The sequence below is a fragment of the Rhea americana genome, unplaced genomic scaffold (genome assembly GCF_003343005.1).
Source record: "Rhea americana isolate MKP2758 unplaced genomic scaffold, rheAme1 scaffold_187, whole genome shotgun sequence".
NCBI lineage: Eukaryota > Metazoa > Chordata > Aves > Rheiformes > Rheidae > Rhea > Rhea americana.
In genome coordinates this window covers 531,553-553,833 of record NW_028186005.1, presented here as the reverse complement: position 1 = coordinate 553,833, position 22,281 = coordinate 531,553, and the positions used below count along the sequence as shown (strand labels likewise).

Genomic DNA, 22,281 nt, shown 5'->3' with positions numbered 1-22,281 from the left:
TTTAGCAGAATCTTTTTTTGTTTTTTTTGTTGTTGTTTTTATGTGTGTTTTGTTGTTTTGTTTTTTGGAAAACAGTTTTCACTAGACAAAATGAGGGTGGTTTTTGAAAAATGCTTATTTTCTGTCTTTAAAAAAAAAAAGCAGTATTTCTGACAACAGAATCATTAGAATTTCATTAGAGTTCCTTTCAGGTTTTTCTTCTTCCTACAATGCAAAGGAAAACAGGGGACATAAATGAGGAAAGATTTAATTAGGACTGTCAGTTACAAAACATGTGGAACTTTGATTGACTTGAAAGGTAACCTGTCTCACCAGTAAGAAAGAAGTGCAGATATGTCTACACCTCCAGAATACAAAGGCAGATAGTGCAGTAATACTGAAAACTGAAAGTGGCGGGGAGGTGAGAAGACTTCTGAAACTTAATTATAGAACATTYCTTTATCTGACTCTCCTAAAGTAAAATTGGAGAATAAAATTAAACCAAATGTCCTCACGTAGCCTACTTGGTGTTGATATTGTCAGAAATAGTTCATTATGGTGCTGTAGGAAATAATATAGTCAAATTCTCCTGCACCTTTTAAGCCTTTTGATGCATTCAACTACCAAGTCAGAAAGAAAGAAAATTTAGGAAAGCAACCCTGTAACTTCACCTAACATACATGCCTGAATCAGAGCTGCTGAAGAGCACTAAGGGGCCACTGCCCATATGTTTGGGGTTAAAAAGAAAAATTTGGCTTTTTCCCACATAAAATATGTTGACTTTCCGGTGAAAAGACAGTGTACGCTGGTAAAAAATAAACTATTCAGTTTGGAAATGCTAGCTGGGAGCTTGCATTGGTAGATCCTATTCTTCTCTTCTCCACTGGACAAAGTGCCATATACAGATACTATTAAAAACTGTGCTTGTGTCCCTGTGCCACAGCTACAGACTGTGTAGGTGTCTCATTGTGCCAAATCATGGTAGATTCTATCAATGTTTTAGTTGTCTTGATCAGAAAAACCTAAGCTTTCCTTATAAAGCAGATGCCTCTTACTAAAAATTATCTGAAATGGAACACCCTGTTTTTCAGTCAGAAAAGATAGTTTTGATAGTTACRTTTGAGAGGCAGTATAGAGAATGTCATTTGAACACGATGAAAGCGAGATGCCCTTTCTTTGTTCATGACTCCCTTAGAGATCTATTTACAATACTTCTCATGGAGAAACTACTCAGAACGGGAAAAAAAGAAGTTATTTGTAAATATTTAATATTCTTAGACCKAGGCGCTGCACACAAAATGTGAATCTTTTCATTTCCAGTTCTTTTCTACTTTTATGTCTTTCYGTATGTCCTGAATGGCTTTTTTTTTCAGGTAGATGTCACTCATTAAATGTTTGAGATGCAGGTAACTAATATAAAATGTCAGTAGCCCTTATTCTTAAAATAACTTATACCAGACATGCAAAATCATGAATCTTAGCTCTATCATACTTTACCCTAAAAGACTGGATTTCTTGTTTAGCCCTGTAATCTATCTTTTGCTCTAAGTTCGTACCATCCATGTGGCTGGCAAATGGGGTTTGAGAGGTTCAGGGTGCTCTTGTACCATCTTTTCAGGCTGCTGCACATCCATCTGTCTGCATTAAAGTGCTTCTAATTGGAAATAGGCAAATCATTATTTTCTCAAATATGTTTGTGTACCAGGTTTGGGGTGGGGGGAAGTAACCAATATGCTGGAATAAGCTGTGGTAAGCATCCCAGTGGCAGGGCCTTCAAATGCCTAGATCCTGCGCTTGTCTCTCTTGTGTTTATAATGCATCCTAGTTATCATGTTCATAAGATCAGTAGTGATTGGTTAGTAGTAATCAGCAGTAATTAATCCATGGGCAAGTGGCAGTGATTGCTGAAGAGAGGAAGGAAATAGGTGTTTACTCAACCCCAGCTCTTGACATGTAGAGGGGATGATGGTTAAATTATAACTAACGAACCACAGAAGTATGGAAGCATATGCAGCTGTAGTAGGGAGCTGTACATGCATCATGTTGCTGCAGGTGGCCTTTTACAACCCATGCTGCACAAGGTGAAGGAAATGGGCCAAGAAGGATGGGTTGCCCACCTGCTCCAGAAGAACAGGTTGCTATGCCATGCACACTCTGCTCCTCCAGCTGAAAATTGCCTGCTTCGCCCACCTTGTCTTTGCACTCTTCTTCAGTCAACTGATGATGTGATATCCCCCATGTGACATGCTTTCAGATACTTTACTGAAGTCCAAACACATGTGAGCTATATTTGCTTTGAGGAGTGCAAATCAAATGCATGCCTCCAGCGATCTATCTAGAGCTGAGACTTATTTTCCAAAAAATAGCTTCATTTTTATAGTGACTCCTTTCCCACAAACCACTGTCTGTTTAGGTGAGGTCATTTAATCGTTGCCAGTACAGCAAGATGCAGCTGGGATCTTAAATGCAGGGCACTGGAGAGACATATGAGATTTATGCCACATCTGGCACTGCTAACTGGGAAGGCTACAGCTTCCTCTGGCCTCCCTCCTTGCAGTCCTACAGCAGGCCAGCAATTTTTCTGTGCTTAGACCTTAATCTCTATTTTAAAAGCCAGTCTGCAGAAGCTTGGGGGAAGGACTAGCTTACAGAGGTAGAGTAAAAGTCAAGATGGCCTTTGGTATTCATGTTAATCAGCACAAAATAGTGTTGAGGCTTTGGGTGTTGTTCTGAGCGTTTCGGTGAAAGGCACTGGAGGAATTTCTGCCACATCATTGTTCTTCTCTCCCCTTCTCTGCAGCAGCTTGGAAATTCCCTCCAGGAGCCCTGCAAGGGTTGGCCTCATAAGCCTGTTGAGATGGTACGATGAGTCAGTGGAAAAGGGAAAAAAATGTTGTAATATGAAAGGAGTTTTGCAACAGAAGGAGCTTTTTAATTTATAGCGACTCATTAGCAGGTGAATGTTAACCTAAAACCAAGAAAATTTTGATTTCACAAGTTAAGGGAAAGTTTGGAACAAAGCATTGATGCAAGTAAGCATGCCAAGCTTTTTGCCCATTTTGACTGTAGCAGCTGTTCCTTTTGCCGTGGGTGGCCAAGAAAAAAGACMGTTGCCAGTGTACCTGGTTTGGGTCATGTCTCTGCCAGAGGAGGTGGTTTGTCAGTATGGCCTGGGAGYTGCAGAATATGGAAAGCACAGCAGGTACGGTCAGGCTATGCTTTCCAGTTTGCTAACCTGCGTTTGAGTTATTCTCAACACCTCCTCACAACGCCCAGGCTATTTGTGCATGTTGGTTTTATTTCCTGCATGTACTGCTAACAAAGACCAGGCTTTCCATGTTCTTTGGATCAAGAGTGTTTTTTTTTTGGGGGAGGGGGGGGGGGGGGAGAGGTGTTGAAGTGGCTGCAATGGCATAGTGCACTCTTAAATAGTTTCTAAAGTTGCTGAGTGATGTTTAAAAGTAGGTTTTACCAGCAGCTTTCAGCTTTGTAAGTGTAGAAAGGCATTAGCTTCTTTGTGTTGTGCAGAGCTGTGCGTACGTGGAGAATAAACATTGGGATTTAGCCTTTTACAGAATGGGGAACACAAACGATCTATGCACGCTCCTTCMCATGTGCAGCCTTGCTCAGCTTGCAGCTTTTTTCAGAGGACTCTACTCTCTTCTCTGCAGGCTGGGAAAAGGAAACAGTCTTTTATATCCTGTGGGTTGTAGCTGATAGTGTAAGCTTGTCCTCCCACACATTTAAGATTTATAAATCACAGCTGAGTCTGTCTGCAGCAGAATTGCAGTCTCTTAACAGCTGTTTTATAATCCCACATCTTAATTCCCCAGTTTCCCCAGTCTCCTGCATCCTCTTACCAGCTCAGAGGACCACTTATCTTTTCCAAAGTGCAAATTTCAATCAAGGCCTCTTAACAACAACTGCCTACTTTAATAGCAAGCAGGATGATCTCTTTTGAGATGGTGACTTTCTAATATGGCCTAGGACGTTAGCACAGAGCTGAAATTCATGGTTACAGCTGTTAAATAACAAGCACTGATACAGCCAGTTCCCATTCTTGAACAGCRTCCCTGTTCCTTCTTACTCCCTTCCATGTGTGTGGGATCATCACTAGTCTTGTCTAACAGTTTCAATTTGAGGGCAACCCTTAAATGCAAGTTTATGTCATAGTGATTTTAATGGGACTTAAAGGGTAAAGATAGGTTCAACTGCTTTCTGAAACCAAAACCGAAGTGCACAGGCAGTTTCCTTCTCGATTCAGTGGGGCCTGGGTCAGGGTTGTAGCCAATGGTGCAAGTGTCTCAGGTGAAGAGGCTTTACAAAAAGCGGTGATTTGACTGTCAAAACAATGTGACTAATCTGACGTCCTCCTTGCTSTTGGTGTTATTCGTGCTGCCAGATGCAATTGTTTCAGAGTAAGCACTGAGCTTTTCCCAGCCTCTGAAGTCTATGGGAAAAAAACAAAAAGGGAAGGAAAACCTCCCTCTTTCTTAGTCTTTTTAAACATAGTGAATCTTTCTTAGCGTTTGTGTTCTCATCACACAATAACGTCCTGCTTCCCCCAGCAAGACACTTCTCTCCTTTGTTTGACATGCTACATTGGCATTCGCGCTCGTGTTTTTTATAATTTATCGCTGCCCCGACTCTGAACTCACTCAGCCCCTTTTCTGCCTCCTTCCGTGGCAGAGCATTAGTCCGCTTCGGGAGCAGTCGCTGAAGCTACAGTTTCCAGCAGCAGTAGCAGTAGTGCTCTTGGTCGCTGCCCCCTCTCAGCCCCCACCCCATATCGCCCTCACCACTGCGACCCCTTCGCATGTCTGGGACCCCCTGGGTTTYGGATCGCCCCAACCCCCAGGGCCCAGCGCACGTCGGGATGTGCTGCCCCGTGGGAACGGCCCCCGAGGCACAGGCTGCCAACTGCTCCCATCCTGTCTCCAAGCTTCCCAGCAGTTAAGGGGCAGCAATGCCGTGCTCCTCTTCAGCCAGGGTTTTCACTTCTGCCCCCGCAGTTTTATTCCCAGTCTAGGTGCTGTGGCACTTTCCCCCTATTGCCTTGGAAAAAGAGCACTTGTTTCCAATATTGGTAGTGCCTTCCTGGTACATCACATATGCATGCTGGCTTTTGTGCTGCAGAATTTCAGGTAGAAAAAAAAGCACCTTTCTTTTGCTGTTTCATGGGTGGATTTTTTTCTATTAAAGCTGGTTTTGAATATTAAGTTTTTTGAGAAGTCAGTTTTAGGGGATGGCTAGTTGTTTTGCTGGTAGCTTTTTTTAAACTAAGAAAGTTCTGAATGTCTGTCATTACTTTCTACTGGTAAGCAGTCTTGATGAGCATCATTTTCAGGTATTACAGGCAAGAGAGCAGGGATGACTGGGATAATTTGAGCTTAAGCTTGAGAGGTTCATAAATTGCTGTGTTGTACATCCAAGTTACAGGAGCACAAAGAACCAGTGCTGGTCCTTGGCAACATGTTGTTTCAGTCCTGTTATGAAATTTAGTGGAGAGAAATACTTGAAGTTTACTTGACAAAACAGAAAAGGCCTTGATGCACTGAGGCTAGACAAGAGGTGCAGTCTCAGATCTGGAGAGTTTAGGGAAAATCTTTTATGGTATTTGTTAGCTACCTGTTTGCGTTTTTTCCACRCTGTCCTGTAAAGCATCTTGTCTCTGCCATAGTGGCAAGCAGACAGCTCGTGACAGTGGAGCRTGGTTTCGACATGGCAATCCTGAATTACATCACTAGGAACCCAGACGTGTCTACATCTCGGGCCTTCCTTGGGTGTAGTCACTTGACTGTTAACTTTCACCCCACTAGCTGTCTCTGGAGACAGGCCCTTYTTCTGTACAGCACCAAACCAATGCTCCTGACGTGCGCCTGAGTTGGTGCAGAGGGRCGTGGAGACGGGAAACGGAGAAGGCTTGTGCAATAGCAGCTTAGAAGTGGAAGAAGAAATGTCCATCTACAGCTGGCTTTGCTCAGTGGGTAGTGAGGGGACTTGGTTTGTACATTAGAGAGCAGCGAAGCTGAGTGTGGTTTGTTGTTGTTTAACTCCAAGTAGTGTTCTTCCATTTAGAAAACATATCTGCGTGCCTCTTCTGGGAAGAGGCATGAGTCATTTCTAATGGGAGCTGGCATCTGCTGAGCGCTTTGGACAGCCTTGTGGTTCGCGGGTCTGTTTCTGCCTCCGGAGGAGATAATTTCAGTGAGAGAAGAGAGGCAGGTAGCACAGCAGCAGTAGGTGAACAGTGAAACTGGTGAGCAGTTTTTCCTATTTTTAATGTTTTGCATGAGGATCTGATGGAAGCCCCGGAAACAGTTTTGTAAGACTTGGCCAAGTTTCACAGTGGCTTTTGCTCTTTCCTTTTGTGTGTTCCCTCAGTGATGGACAAAGATATTTGGGGATTGCCTACTCATTTTGCAGTCCCCAAAGGGGGTGTGTATGTGTGCGTGAGTTTTTAGAAAAAAAATCAGAAACAAAAGATGAAAAACACTTAGTTGAAAGCATCGTTTGGATCTTTTGGCTTTTCTGTCAGCTGTTTCTGGTGACTGCCAGCAGCCTGAGGGAAGCAGCACTGCCTTTTCCAATGCAGTTTTTCACTAGGGGCCTCAAAGGACATTCCTGTCTGCAGTGGTGGTCAGACTTCTGCATCTGTTACTGATTCTTTTGAGGAAGCCTGAAGCAACGAAGAGGAAGGGAACTGACATGCTCTTAAGGAAATACAGTTATTACAACTTCAGTGCAGTTTTGTATTAGATATTGTAATGAAGGCCTGGTCAAGCATGTGGTTGGGGGAGACCTTTCACCGTGTGCTTGATCCGTGCAATGGGAACTGTTCCACTGTCTGCGGTAGACTTCGCTTTAGTTGTATTTTGGGGGCTTGTATGTCCACCTCTGTTTATGGCTCATTTCCATCGCTACTTCCAGTTTCTCTGCCTCCGTCTCTCTGCTATCTTTCCTGCACAATCTCTTGTTCATGTTCTCTGCTTTGAGTGGCACCTTGTCCTGCTTTCCTTTTTCCCACCCATGCTGCCTTTTCACCCTCTGACTACTGGAGGAGCTGGCAGGGAGGACAGCTGTTTTTCCTGCTGAAGACCCATGGAGGTGGGTTAGGTGTTGGATCAGATGTAGCTAGACCCATCCACTCTACTTTCCTTAATGCCCTGACTTGCTGTCCTCACAGGGAGATTTCTCCTGGTGGGGTACGCCCAGGTGCTGTGTGAGGTACTTGCCCACCAGCTGCAGCTGAGGCTGCACATGTACCAGAAGAATCTATTTTTGTTCTCTAAAGGGCTTCCTACTCCTGTTTTACTACTATTTTTATTATGTCGGTCAGAAATAAAGGAAAGTCTTTCTTTCATATATCTTAGCTCTTCATTAGAGCCCTGCTCGAGTGGCTGGTGTTCATTAGCCAAGATTCCCATCCTAACTGCCTGCATGGCAATGGCTCTCTGTCCCCGCTCCCGAGATTTATTAGCAATGGCATGCATTAGCAATGGTATGCAGCATTACAGTGCCCCCACTGTTTATTTCTCTCTGCTAATTCCTCCTCTCCTCTCTGCACAGTTCTGTTCTGTTTTCAATTAAAGTAGATTGCAAGCATCATAGCTCTCTGCTCCAGCTTTTTTTTTTTTTTTCTCCTCCTCTTGTTTCTGCGTGTTGTGAGCATGTGATTCTGCATTGTGGGGAAGAAAGGCAAGACAGAGACGGTGAAAATGCGGATATGTTTTCTTACTGGAGTGGGAAAGGCTTTAGAGTGGCTCAGCCACTTTATTCCAATTTCATATGTTAAATGACTAACATGTAGTTTACAGCTAAACAAGGGAAAGGGTGGAGGTTGCCACCAAAGGAATATCTGAGTGACACTGCAATGAATACATCCCTCCTAGCAAGAGCAAAAGAATATTAAATGCATAAGTCGTAGTTTCCTTTGAGGCTCAGTGAATGTACTTGGTTGTGGTATCTCAGAGGCACAAAGAGCAATAGCCCCTGGAGAGCAGACTCCTCCTTCGTCTGTCACATTAGGAGCATTCTCATTAAATAGACATGAAAAAGGTAGGCTTGTCTTTAGGACAATCATTTTATTGTGAAATGTATTTGTATTTTTATATATTCTCCTCAAGTTCCAGTTTGCAGAGGGATTTTTGATTGTTTATTGAGTAAGTCTAAGACCATTCTTCTTGGCGCAAGTCTGTCCACATTAGTTTTCCAACTTGCATCTAAGTGACTACCGTAGGTGCCTCTCTATGAATATTCCCTGGCAGCAGGAGGGGGATTTCTTGACATCTCTGGGTTTCAAAGGGATTAGTAAATGAAGAATGACCTTCTTGTCTGACAGTCCTGTTCCTAATTCAGTTAGAAGGAAAAAAATCTCCTTGATAAATAGCTGTAATCAAAAATGTGAACTTTTTTTGTCTTAGAGAAGATAAGAATTAAATTTGTTTTATTTTCTGATAGCCAAGGACATGAACACTAATGGTTTAGGCAGAGTAAATGCCTCCTTATAATTGTGTAATGTGTTTCCTGGAGGATAAAGGATTTGAAGAATGATAAACAACAATTCTTTTTAAGTGAAAAGTGCTACTTCATTAACTTAGATGGRAGTAAGTTGCATCAGTCTTGGTGGTGATATTACACTTGTTATATCCTATCACCCATCTATATCATCCCTAAATTAATTCATTAAGGAATAGATGGAAGTGAGAGATGGTAATTCTTTTGCTAATTTAGAGCTGGAACACTTCACTAAGTTTCTCATAGGGAAAAAAAAATTACTAAATGGTGTGACCTCTGTGTCATTTAAACTGGAGATTTTTCTCAACCCAAAGCCCAGCTGACACTTCGTCTTTAGCTCTCCATGTTTTTTTGCAGACAAAGACTGGAAGCACATTCTCATTCCAAGGGATAGCTTTGTCCAGAAGTGCTCCTCCAGCAGTGGGTCACTGTTTGCCTGCAAAACAGTTTTGAACCACGTAGAAAGTCAGCAGCATGTCGCTAGGAACAGGAAAATCCACTTGACCTTAATTATGCTAATGTATAGGGGGAGTTTAAGACTTTTGAAAAGAAGCCCAGCCAGACTTCTCCTCTTCTCCAGGTGTATCAGTYCATTGCATACTCTCTGCTGTCTAAGCTAAGGGATGGGACACGTCTGTGGGTTTTTTTAAGCATATTGTTAACAGTACTAGCATAACCACTGAGAAACTTAAAAGGCATCCTGTTGCTTGACTAAGCACAAGCACCCTGATTTCCACCACCACCACCACCCCCCCCAACACCTGGCATAAAAACAGGAGGAGACAATTATTCTGAGGCAAGGACTGGCCGTTGCTCTTCAGTGGAGTGTGTGATGCCAACCTCTTGGGGAAAGCGATTTAACACAAAACAGTGAAGCACTCCAGTTCTCCATTGTTATGTCCCAAATCAAGGGAAATACAGGGGTGAATGTGTGTATCCTGGACAAAATGTACCTGATGCAAGTAAGGTTACTTATGAAACTGGAGACTGTCTCATGTTTTCAGACTTTATTTTTTTGTATTGTTAGACATGCATGAGTTTGCGTGCCATTTTGGTCTGGATAGACGTTACCACACATGACTGCTGTTCCAGAGCCTAGTTACAGCTCTGGTTGCAAGTACACCATCCCCAGCAGAAAAGTTGCTAAGGTAGTGGTATATTAGTGCAATATTTTGATATGTCTCCTATTGTTAAAATGTACCTCTCATATGCTCTATAGCACAGTCTCCTGTGTAGAAGGAAAAAGCTAGTGATAAATACTGAAATTTGGTTTGCATCTACCTCTGAAATACTTAAATTAGAAATCTCTCTGTGGTAATTCTTGGAAAAAGAACTGTCGTGTTGTTTGAAGATACGCTGTTCTCCCCTTCAAATCACATTCTAGCAAAAAATAGAAAGATGATGTGGAGGAACTACGGTCAGTTCACTCTTACAAAAAATGGCTTTATAGTTTGACACCCCCCTACCAGGGTCTGAATAGTRTATTCAGATAAATCTGGATGTAAATGCTAGATATAATTGCAAGATATAAACACAGAGAACAACTAATCAGCAAATTGTACTCTTAGGCTTAGACACACGTTTTAAGATGAAATTATTGCTGTAAAGCATGTTCAGTTTAATCCTTTTTGCTTTTGGTTTTTGGAGGCCRCTTTGCAAAATGAAACATCAGTAAATAACTAAGAAGCCAGCTCGCAAGTGAGCTCAGAAATAGCAAGTGATTCCAGTGCATATTAGTTGTTACATATCCGGAGATTACGCTTCCCCCACCATCATCACTATTGCTGTTTTAGAAACGATGGTAAAGTAGTGGCTGCTCGCAGTCTTGTCTTACTGTTTCCTACCATTGAAATTTCTTTTCTGGCCATAGCTTTATGTAAGCTTGTTCCTTGAATTCTTTCCTCTCTTCTTCCTTCCCTTTTACAGGCAATGTCTAATGTTACTGTAAGGTATCTAGATCCTAAGCTCCTTTGGAAATAGATTTTTGTCTTCCTGCGTTCTGTAAAGTGTCACACATAGGTACATCACTTGCTGTACAYGTAATATGGAATATAGTATGCTATACAGTAGTGTATAGTTTATACAGATGACAGAGAGAGGAAAGGAGTACAAGTAACAAAATTACTATTTCATGAGATAGCRGAATGCCAAGCAATGTAATTCCCAAGAAGACTGTAAGCTTTATTGAGAGTTGAAGGGTTATTTAGAAGAGCAAAGACARCAGGGCAGGTAAGTGACGAGGAGCAGAAGCAGCGTTGGCTTCCCTCGAGTAGAGGACTGAATCTAGAGCCGAGACGGACATGTCATCTTGTGTCAGCTGCTTTCTCTATGGTTAAGGGCTTTAAGTATTGAGTCAAGGGGAGCTTTATGGTTAAAATAACACTGGTAGCCTTACCCGCAACACTCAGTGCGAGTGTCTSTTTCCTTGGTTTCCAGCATATTTGGAGAGGGACCTTCCCACAGTTTTCTGCTGGCCAGAGCCTAGGTACATAATTCCTTCCATCATCTTCTGGATTTCTGTTGTCACGTGTTAGCTTATCTGACGGTTGGCAGATTGCTGAAAGTGACAATCCTTGCTGTCAAAGCAAGGAGCAAAAGTCCCCCTCCCSATCCAGCAGGGCCAAGCTCTCCTTGCAGGGGAGCTCCTCTTGCTGCTTCATGCCACCGTCGGGGGCGTGTGGCAGCTGCTGCAGGTTGTGGGTGCTGGCTGACTGCTGTGCACKTCTGTGCAGCTCATGCTCCCCTCCCCAGCCATTCACGTGCAGCACGAGCACCTGGGGTTTTGGGACAGACCTCAGCAGTTAGACCAGGTTTTACTATCAGGACAAAACATTAACAGGAATTGACTTGCCTGCACTTTGAAGGCACGTGAACTCTTAAAAAGCCTGCTCTGAATCTGAATCTTTTTGAGGGAATTAAAGCATCCTGACCTAATGATAAATATGAAAAGACAAAAATTGCACATGAGCACCATTAACTTACTTAGATCTGTATATATGTAGTGACAGCACAAGTAGTTTTATCCTCTTATCTTACACTGGAATCGGGCTATTTAGAAGAAGCTAATGATCTCTTGGATTAGGAAGCAGGTTGTTTTGTGTTCCTTCTCCTTCCTCAGAAACACAAAGCTAAAGGAGGTGGTCAAAAATTACTCTTTTTTTCATTATTCTCAGTCCAGTTTTTCAGTGCAAATGAAAACTTTATTTATTGAACAAATTTGTTTAATTRCTGTTAGAAAATCTGCTTCATGGCCTCAAATAAGTTAGAGGAATGAAGATATTTTACTTTACTCAGATTTAAAATCAGATCAGAGCAAAGGAAGGACTGTCAGCAAGTCTGACTTTCCTGCTAGTCATTCCTGTTACTGATGGAACTAGGCATGAGRTTATAAAAATAACTAGTCTTTCTCCTCATCTGTGTAGGACAGCTTAATATCATGGACCTTGGTATGATGGATTTTTCCTTGGATTAGAGTATCTTCTTGGTGGTTCTGTGCCTCTTCCTTCATCAGACCTCTCATTAATGAGCCACTAGATTGCACCTGCYTCACCAACTGGGTAACTTGATTACCCTGTGAAGAGTGGCATAGCCTCTGACGGAGATGATGGCTTTGCCGCAGATAGGAGCCAGTGGATCTGTTGGAGGGATTACAGTTTGCCACCTGGTAGCTCTGGTGAACGATTGTGTCAGCTGCCTGTGTTGTCGCGTTGCATGCTCTACTTGCCCTCTGTCACTTCCTTCTCCATGTGAAGTCACTGGGGGACTGTGAACCCTCTTAAAAAGCCTCTCATAGTACCACTTAAACCAAGCACAAAACTGCCAAGCCCTCCATTTCTAACCCAACTTTGGAAAATCTTCTGGAATGGTATTTGAAACTTGACATTTGCTCCTGCTGACTGTGGGGAGAAGTAAAATTCAAGTAATRTTTCAGTCCCCCTCCTCTTCCTTTCTTGGATATTATTAACCTCTCCTAGTTCCCTGCATTTAGGATGGCCAAGATAGAATAATATTACAGTAATGGCTATCATCATCTCAAATGACCCATGTTTCACCTCCCAGCTGTTAAGAAGATGGCACACTGTGTTGTTTTTCTGCTAGGGTAATTCCTAAGCGCAGCCCCTTAAGACTTAATTGAAAAGCCTTGCTGRGAGATGGGTTTGCTCCAAGAGCACTTGTTTCTTCCTACACTGCCACCCACTCGGTCTGTCTTGTTGATTGATTTTCTGTTCTAAAAGCCAAGTGTTACCTTCAGACCCACACTCAGATCAATATTGGTAAGAAAGCAAGTGAAAACAAAAGAAAGATTTTTTTTTTTTTTTATTCCTGGTGCTGAAGGCAGTTGTCTTTTGTGGGTTTTTCTTTTTTTCTTTGAAACCTGGGCAATAGTTGGCTGGGATTTATCAAGCTGTGAGTTCTCTCTCTCTCTTTTTTTTCTTTTTAAGTACTTAGAATCTGATTTACCACTGAATCAGTCTGTTACTTGGCTCTTTATTCTGCAGGAACCCCACTCACTGGGATAATGCTATCTGTCTGAGGCACTCTCACCTTTTTATTTTAGCATTTCACGGTCMCAAATGCCTGTCCTTACAGTGACTGGCAGGACAAGGAAGTGATGGTGTCCCTGCCTTGCTGACAGAGGCACGTGGGTCATCTTAAGTACTTACTTGGTCTAAATCCAAAACTTGTCAAAAGCTCTGACCCTGTTCCTGTTGTCAGCTGGTGAGACCCCGATGTGATGCCAAAAGGACTGTGGGTAGCACAACGTGGTAAGCATGCAGTTACTGTGTAGCATCATGGGTTCTCTCGTGAGACCCATGATGTCTCAATGAATGTGTATGTGCTCCTTGAGGCATGGTAGATCTTATACTAACTATCTTCAACCTCTGCATGAGGGCTGTTTAACGGCACTGCAGTGCCTTCCTCTCCYGCATGACTTGTTTCACTTTACCTGGAGGAGCTTCTGGTGGGACGTGAAGAATGCATTTCCTGATGAAGGTGACTGTGGTCACTATTCTGTGTGTACAGATCTCTGCTTTCATTGCAGGTAGCAGACAGCATGATGGATGTATATGACTTTGTTTACGAGGAGGTGAGGAAGAATGCTTCCAGCTTCAGGAGGCAGGAACTGACTGCCATCCACGAAACAGTAAGTTATCTTTAGCCTTGGCAAAAACCTTGCTCTGGAGTGTCTTTCTATTGGTTTCAATAGTTCAAGCCTATGTTCTGTTCTATTAGTGCTGGTTTTCCTTGGGAACAGGGGACCCCTGCTTGCTGGTAAGTCTGCTTTTCCTTTTCTAGACACTTCTTCAGTTTGACCAACTGGATTATCAACAGGAGGGARGGATCATCTGTCTGAGAGTTGCTCTGGTGCAAGATCTTCAAAGCTTTTGCACCGTAGTGTATTTCAGCAGACCCTTTGCCAGGCAGCATTTCTCCACATCTGTGGTGTGATAGATGGATGTACACATCTCTGATGTCCTCAGCCCGGTATAGAGAAAGGGTGAAATTCCATATGACCYAGCAGAAATACTTAGACTTAATTATCTCTATTTGCCTTTGAACATATAGCTGATGAGGACCAGAGAATACATGATTTTTGTGATATTAGAGACTGCTAGCAAGCTCCCAAGAATGATAAACCAAGGATGTTGTCGACAGAGGGAAGTTCTCTGTAGTGCAGTGGGTGAGTCAAAGTGACTGCCCAGAGCACAGGGAGGAAGTTTCCCTTCAGAGAATACAAGATGAAATGGCGCAGATGAGCAAGGATGTCTCCTGTGGTTAAGACCTATGAGTCCTCCACAGACAGCTGAGTAAAGGAAATGCCGTCTCCTTACGCAGCAGGGCCTGTTTAGACAGTGAGCTCATGTCATGCAGCAGATCTGGAAGGAAAGGTCAGATTTGCTCACTTGTTTCCACACTTCTCCCACGCAAATCTTATTTTATTTTCTGTATTTTCTTAATTCAATGTAATAAGTGCTTTCCAAAGCTGTTTTCATCTGTGCTTCTTCAAACACAGTTAAGAGTTAATGATTCTCATTCTAATGATATCAGTGGCCCCTTAGAGCCAGGAATGTTAGTGCTTCTTGTGGGGAAATTGAGGCCCAAGGATATTAATACATCCAAATTCACCTTTGGAAAGGTGAACCAGGCAGAGTACTGCTTCACCAATTGCTTCCTTTAGCCACTTTAATAGATGGATAAATAGTCCTCCTCTCTTTTTTTTTTTTTCCTGGCTCTAAGTCAGCTTCACAGTAGGTGTTGCTGGACTCCCCTTACCCCAGCCTATAGCAAGTGCTGGAAATATGGGTTTCTGTATTGCTGTGGGGTTTTTTGTTTTTTGTTATTGTTTTGGGTGGAGTTTTGGTTTTGTGTGTGTGTGTGTGTGTGTTCTTGGGGTTTCTTTGTGTTTTGGGGGGGAGGGTTGGAGGTGGCTGTTTTTTTGTGGGGTTTTTTGTAGTTTTTATTGTTGTTTTTTAGAGCTGCCACAGGAGCAACCGACTGGATCCTGATCGTTCAACTGCTCTAAGTATAACTTCTGTTACTCTGATTGTTAGTTATGTGCTTTCATTATTTGCTCTGCAGAGCCTTGATTTTGTAAAATCCTGGTAGCAAGGAAGAGCCCACCATCACCGACACAGCCGGCTGCAGGTATCTGCCAGGAAGGGAAGTGCCCACATCATTGCCTAACCAAGTGCTTGCTTGCTTTCAGTTCCTGTGCTGCGGGAAGCACTCTCCCTTCGGAGGGGCAGGAGATGTCGAACACAGGACGTGCCCACCAGGCTATGCCGGGGTAGCAGAAGAGGTAAAGAGAAAGTTGATCCTTCCTTCTTACCTTCTGCATATACAGAGATTATATGATATCACAGGCATGTGTCTTAAAATCCTGCTGGACTTCCCATGTGATACTAGTTTCTGAGRCTTCAAAAGGTATTCATTCCTTTAACAGCAAAATGTGGAAAGTGCATACAATAACTGTAGTCACTTTTCCAATGGCATTGAACAGATACTTAAAATAAGAGGAGAAACTCATAAATAAGGATTATTATGTCCAGCAGTCACTTCGTCAAGTACGTTTCATTCCTCTTTTCTGCAGTATCTGTGTAAAGTGATAGAGAAGCCACCAGTACTGGATGATCTCTTTTTTGAAATTATATCGTAGATATTTATACAATAGATTTGCTCAGAGTATGGTTTTTTGATTGGAGTACTCAAATGAATTGAAGTAGCTAAAGCTGCCAGCTTCTATATGTGTATTATTCCTAGGAAAAAMAAAACTGTGTTGCTACAACTATACAAAAACATCCTTCTTATGCAAAGATGTGAAGTGCTGATGCAACTCTGTGATGTTTAGGCACACGCAGCCTGCTGGGTAGCATTTCAAAATACTGTCTTCTAGAAAACAAATTCTCAAAGCAGGGTAGAATTCAGATCAAATAACAGGAAGGAAGAGGAGAACAAACTTGGCCACTGTGTGCGTGACTCTGTTCACCACTCCTAATGGTTTGAATTTTCTCTAGTCGCTAGCTGGGGGAAGTAAACATGAAGATGTGTTTCACAGCCTGTGAAACCACAGGATTTGGTGATTGAAATGCATTTACTCTTTGATATCGATGCTGAGATGCCACAAGTGCTCTTAYCCAGCTCAGCAAACACTTGGTCAGGGCCATGCTTCTACATTTTTCAATGGTTCTCTTGACTTACTGGTTGTCCTGGAAGTTCGGTTTGACTTCAGTGGAGCCACTGGCATATTTAAAACTAATACTCACTCATATTCAGAACACCTTGCAAAATTGAGCAATAGCATCCTTGAAGAACATATATTGCATTACAGTGTACTGCATTTCTGTGTTTTCATTTCACTCCTTCCATTTTTCAGTGGAAAAAAAAATGTTTGTGCATGAGCATATTCACATATGTATGTGTGTCCTGTCCTCTCCCCAGTGAGTCTGAAACATACCATACTTGAAAGAAAGGAGGAGGTGGGGGGAAGCAAACCTACAATATATTTTCTGTTGCTACAACATGCTTCATCTTCCCGAGCTGCAGGGCAAAGTAGAGAAGGTGTCCCTCTGGTCTGCAATTGGACTAGTCCAGTTCTGCAGGATCCCTTTGTTTTTCTTCCAGTTGATAGCAACGTTGTGGTACCCAAATTCACATGACATGGGATGATTTTGGAGGAGAGTGACTGTTATTGCTGCTTTGCTCTCATCCATACTGCTCCTCAACTAATGGTGAAAACTACCTTGCTCCACTTTCTGTCCTCCAAACAAATGTTCCCTCTGGTAGAGAGCACCCGAGAGAGACTAGGGGCCTGAAAGGGCCTTTTTTTTTCTTTCCTTTTTTTTTCTTTCCTTTTTTTTTTTTTTTTTTTTAAAAAAAAAAGAAGTCATATTAAGCACAGTCAGGTAGTGGAAGATGAATTCCCTAAGCTACTGCTGTGCTGTCACAGTCTTTCTTTCATCTCAGGATTGCCTCCAAGAGATCCAAGAGTTCGTGAAGAAGCATATGGATTTTGTCTCTGCACTCCTGACCAGCACCATCTGTTTTGTGGTAGTTATGCTTATTCTTTGCTTTTCTAGCCTAGAAGGGCAGACTTCAGGAGGAGAGTCATGTCCTAAATTAGCCTCAAGAAGATAGGATTTGGGTGTCTGACTTGGATGATTGCAGAGCCCAGAGTTCAGTGGCAGAGAAATAAGCGGTGGTGGACTTTGCCACAGAAATTAGGAAAGAACCATCGCCTTGGCTCTTGTTGCAGGTGCCAGGCTGACAGCTGGAGGGATTTCTCTGTGAAAGCAGTCATTGGACTCTTTCTGCCAAAGCTAGACATGACGGATGGGAAGGGGGAGCAGCACGGGAGTGGGCTGCAGTACCATTTGATTTTCTTTCACGTGGGTTTTGCCCTGGAAGCGAAGGGAGGCTGTGTCACTGGGCACAGATACTTGTAGATCAGATAAAAAGTTGGCAGCAGTGACAGAAAGGAGATGCAGAAAAGCCCAGTCTTTCAGGAAACACAGTGCCTCTTCTTACCTAAAACTAACTGGCTGCTTCTCAGCTAAGACTGAAGCATCTCCATGCAGCTGTAGCTCAAAGCCTAGAAAGTTAATGAGCGCTAAGAGTGGAGCACTGTGCAGAAAGGCAAGGTCTCTTCCTATTAATGAACMCAGCACAGATAGGACTCTTGGGCACCTGGTGGGCAAAGTGTGGGCTTGTAAGGAGCAGACTACAAGGAAAGAGCAGCATGTGTTGTCTTGGATCCCGGGCACAGCCTTGGAAGTAGGATCTTGCAGAGGGTCGTTTTCAGCGGCTAGCTTGGGTAGAAAGGGCGTCACTCATTCTTTACTGAATTTGCACGTTTTTGTGGGGGGAGAAGGCATGGAAAGGGAACAGGGAAGCTGTAATGGGAGCATGTACTTCAGTGCAGAAGTCAGTGAGAGAGCTCCGTGTGGGCAGTTTGTTCAAGAGCTGGAGAGCAGCACTCTCAAAACAAGTCCTGTCTTACATATCTGCTGAGCAGTAGGCAGACACATTGCACCTTAATTATCTCTCTACAAGGGTCCTATGCATGTGGTAAAACACASCAGAAAAGAATACCATCCGGCTGACTTGTGTTTTAAACATGAATTTGGGGTGGGGTCTGCTGTAATATCTCTGGGACAAATTTTTCTGACTAAATGTGTATTTAGAGGTGTGTTTTAGTTGTTGTGGAGTTTTCTGTTTGTTTRTTTGTTTGTTTTAACTGCTTCTATCTGCCTTGGCATAGTATGCAGTGTATCTAAGAGTGGGTTGCTTTCCTTCTAAGCCTTATAGRTTAATACTCCCAAATGCCTCCCTTAAGATTAATACTCCCAAAAGTTTGTCCTAACTTTACAAACACTGTGTAGAAGAAACAGAGTGTTAAGCCAATGACACCTATCTGCAAAGTCCTTCACCAAACAGTAGTTTGTCTTTTATCCCATTCYTATTAGAGAAAGTTGGCAGGAATACCGGGTCTGAGTTATTCCTCTCAAATTGCTATGTCTGAAGATAGAGGYGGGTATCTGCAGAGAAATTGGTATATTTAAGCATAGCACAAGAGTAGCATGGCTGATCTGTGCAGCTCAGACAGATTAAAAGACTCTTCTTCTAAAGAAAATACAGACAAATGAAAACTTATTACTAGTAGTATTAAAAATCATGAATTAGGAAAACTGTCTGGTAATGCTAGACGTAGCAGTCCGATGTAGCATATTTCTACTTGCACAGAATTACGTGCATTCGTATAAAGCTTTAGTACTAAGGCTTTATTGACTTTTCGTGTAGCTGAGCTATCTTTCAGAAAATCTTCAGGAGGCATACCTGATGCATGGTGTAAACTCACCGATGAATATCTGGTATTGTTTTCTGATTTTTCTTGGATATGGGAGAAATTTCACTTCAGCCGTGTGCCCACAAAAGCGGGAGAATATTTTCTTTCACAGCTTGATGCTATAGCCAGATAACGTGACAGTCTTTGAAGTACACGCAGGAGGAAATCGCGATGAAACTTTTGCTGTTATGACGGCAGGATGCGAAGGAAGCGCGCGATGACTGGTACGGCTGTTCCGATGTCGCAGTCCTTCCAGCTAACGATGAGCTCTTCACCGGGGTGCCCAGATCGCGCTGCGCTCAAAGGCCCTCGCGCATTACGGCACGATCCTTTAAAGAGCACGTTGTTACAGCCCTCATCGTACTTCCCACAGCAACCTTGCCTGTGAGAGGTTGCTTGGGTAAACTCCGATAAGTGATCAGACAGCGCTGCACAACGCGATATACCAGTCAGCAAATCAGAATATTACAATGCAAAGGAAGTATACTGTCTCCGTAATACTTTAGAATCATGCACGTGCGTGATTTTTTTTCCCCAAACTCCAAACAATATACAAGGATTTTTCTTCCCTATTTTATTTTTACAAAAGGCTATTGTAAGATATATGTTTGTTTGCACAGAGGAATGTTTTGTGGCAGGAATTTGAAATCTAAATTTCCTGGCTTATTCTCATTTTTGGTATTTTTAGGCCCGAGTTTGAGCCATGCTGTGCTAATTCCAATCAGATGCTTTAACCACATGTTTTTTCTTTCTGTCGTGTTGGAGTTATGGTGTTCGCCATTTTGCTGAAAAACAGCTCTTTTAACAGAAATGTGACGCTTCAATACACAACAAGTTCAGAAATGCCAAGTGCGCTAATAGGCAATGTTTTTCCTCTCTCATGCAGCTGAAGCATCATAATCAGTTCARTATTTAACTATTTGCCTATTTCATTTATTTGCTTTTAGGTTTATGGGATGATTCTAACTTCATTCCTCTGCTTCTCCATCCACTTTAGCAACAATCTAGACCGGAAAGGCAAATACACTCTGTGAGAAAGGTAGAAATCTGTTGATCTGACTTCCCTACTAACTCGAGCCAACTCTTGGCACAGGAAGCTGCCTGAAGTCATCTGCAAAATCACCTGAGGTGGTGTTGCTTGGGGACAGGAGGTGGGGCATGTCACCGTTACTCAGGTTGCATGTTTCCCTTTCCAGCACTCCTAGCTGCTGTGCGTTGCAAACTTACTGCTCAGGATGATGCTTTATGGAGCAGCAGTACCACATCTTCTTGGAAAATGGACAAGGACAGAGGGATGTGCAGGCCTGGGCTCRGGGATACAGGTTGCCTTGCTGAGTGTGTGGGAAGGACAGGTTGTAGCTCAGCAGTGGGGGCACAAGCAGCCTCTGGGTCAGAACCTAAAAAAGGTGTGTGTGGGGGGGGAAGAAAAAACAAAAAAAGAAAAAAGAAAGAAAAGCCCAGCAAGAGAAAATCACAGCCTGAATCAATCTGCCTGATTCAGGCTTCTCTTGTGCTCTCATCTGAGCAGCTGCTGGTTTCTTGTGACCCCAAAAGATGTAACGTTTCTAGGAAGATAGTGTAAACATATTTGCTGACAGCAAGAGATTTGTCCTGGGCTGCAATTCAAAGCTAAGTGTGGCACCGCTAATGGGAAATGTGTTCTCCRCCCTGGACACTCTTCATTATTGACTTTGGGCAGGTTTCTAATCTTATTTAAGTATCTAGGCATCCAACAGCTATTGACTTATTTTTTTTCCCCTCCCAATTCCAAATATTAGCAACTAATGGAGTTCTTGGTATAAAGTTAAAAAAAAAAAAAAAAAAAAAAAGCTGTTTATGAATTATAAAATGTACAACCAGAATAAGGACATATTACTTCTTTTTAATAATATCCACATCATTTTTGATTCTTAGGATTCAGTCTATCTCCTGGAGCTTGATGTTACATCAATTATATAGTGGTTGTTCAACTTATTGCCTTAGTTTCTTATTTATCTCTCTTCAATAACCTACCATGCTGTGAAATACAAAAGGACTCTAATCCTACATATGACAGGATTTGTGTTTAAAATCTGTAAGAGAATGGGACTGATCTCCAGCCAAGTTAGCAGTGCAATGTCCAACTCTACATCCTCATTCAATCTCTTTATCAATAATAAATAGAAATTTGAAAAGTCTCAAACTAGACTGAGCTGAGTTCTTCAGTTGATTATCTAAGCCGTTCCTGTCGTGCTTTGCCCTTGTTGCAAAGAGGCAGAGCCACTTCTGAGCTGAAAACTGTAATAGCAATAGCCATATAGTTTACAGCAGATTTTCCCACAGGGAGTAAATCTATGTGAAATGGTTTTATGAAGTAACAGCAGCTTTCAGAAGCTCTCCTTCGCTGTGGCTTTTGCCCATGGAAAACAGTAAGGGGCAATTGTTCTTGAAATAAATGAGGAGACCCYAGGGCTGATGATTAGGGCAATTTCTGGCCCTCAGATATGGACTGCTATACATGTAAAAGCAGCAATACAGCCTACGCTGCTTTCCCTAACCTGGTTAGTATTTGAGCAAGGTTGCGAATATCTTGCATGGGAAAGAATTGCATTAAGGAAGAAAGGGCTGTATGTCCTAATCCTGCTCCCTTGGAATGAGCAGAGTTTCACCACTGACTTTACTGGAAGCAGGATTGAGTGCTCAGAAGCATTACTCAAGCTACCTGGCAGTCACCAACATGCCTCTGTCTAGCAAGGATTTAGTAGTAATTATGCTTACCCTAGGAGCTGCACTTGCAAACATATACTCACTTTCTAGCAGCAGGGAAAGATTCAGGTTCGTGTGTGTGTATACTTTTTGTTTTGTTCTTGGGAGGGGGAGGATATCGCTCTCCAGAGTTGGACAATCTCCACTGTGAGCTCTAGCTGTTACTGTCAAGGCTAATGCTTATTATTCCACAGACCAGCTGGCAGCTCATGTGACTCATGGTTGTTTCAATAAAGATGAATTTCTTGCAAAGGGCTGTCATTCCTTCTCTCTTTCTGCGATGCACAAGGCTGTCTGGATTGCTTGGGTGTTTGAGTAATGAAGTCATCAGTGATCCTTTCGGTGCTGGGAAGAGATATTCCCTGTGCAGCTGGCACGTGCCTGTTGCAGACGCGTGCCTTAGCAGCGGAGACAGAGATGACTGCATTGATCCTTCTGAGGAAGAGGAACTGGCAAGCTGGAGTATCTCTTCGGCTGTTAYTTGTCACTGACCTCATCAGCCTCCTGCCACCAACAACTGGCTAATGTGAGAGCAGTCATGTCCTTCACAAGAACTAACGCAAGCAGAYGCAGGGAAAAAAGCTTAAGGACTCGTTAAAGCAATAAATAAAGAGCAGAGCATTTATATAAAAGGAATCTCTTTAATATTTTGCTTGGAAACTGGAAGAGAAACTTTTGATTGGATTTTTTTTTGG

The 22,281-nt window shown here is 42.7% G+C and overlaps 1 protein-coding gene across 3 annotated transcripts in view; it reads left to right on the top strand.

The window, feature by feature from the left end:
• The window catches only part of TSPAN32 (tetraspanin 32), a 36,821-nt gene extending 14,540 nt beyond the window's left edge, over nt 1–22,281 (top strand). The window contains exons 5-8 of one of the 3 annotated variants that reach the window (XM_085302156.1): nt 13,541–13,642; nt 15,206–15,298; nt 16,963–17,046; nt 19,789–22,281. In XM_085302156.1, coding sequence (XP_085158282.1) covers nt 13,541–13,642; nt 15,206–15,298; nt 16,963–17,046; nt 19,789–19,875 — 366 coding nt within the window. In that variant the 3' untranslated portion in view covers nt 19,876–22,281. Of the gene's footprint in view, nt 1–13,540; nt 13,643–15,205; nt 15,299–16,962; nt 17,047–18,953 lie in introns of all 3 variants that reach the window. The other 2 variants (XM_085302157.1, XM_085302158.1) reach the window with 2 other exon arrangements.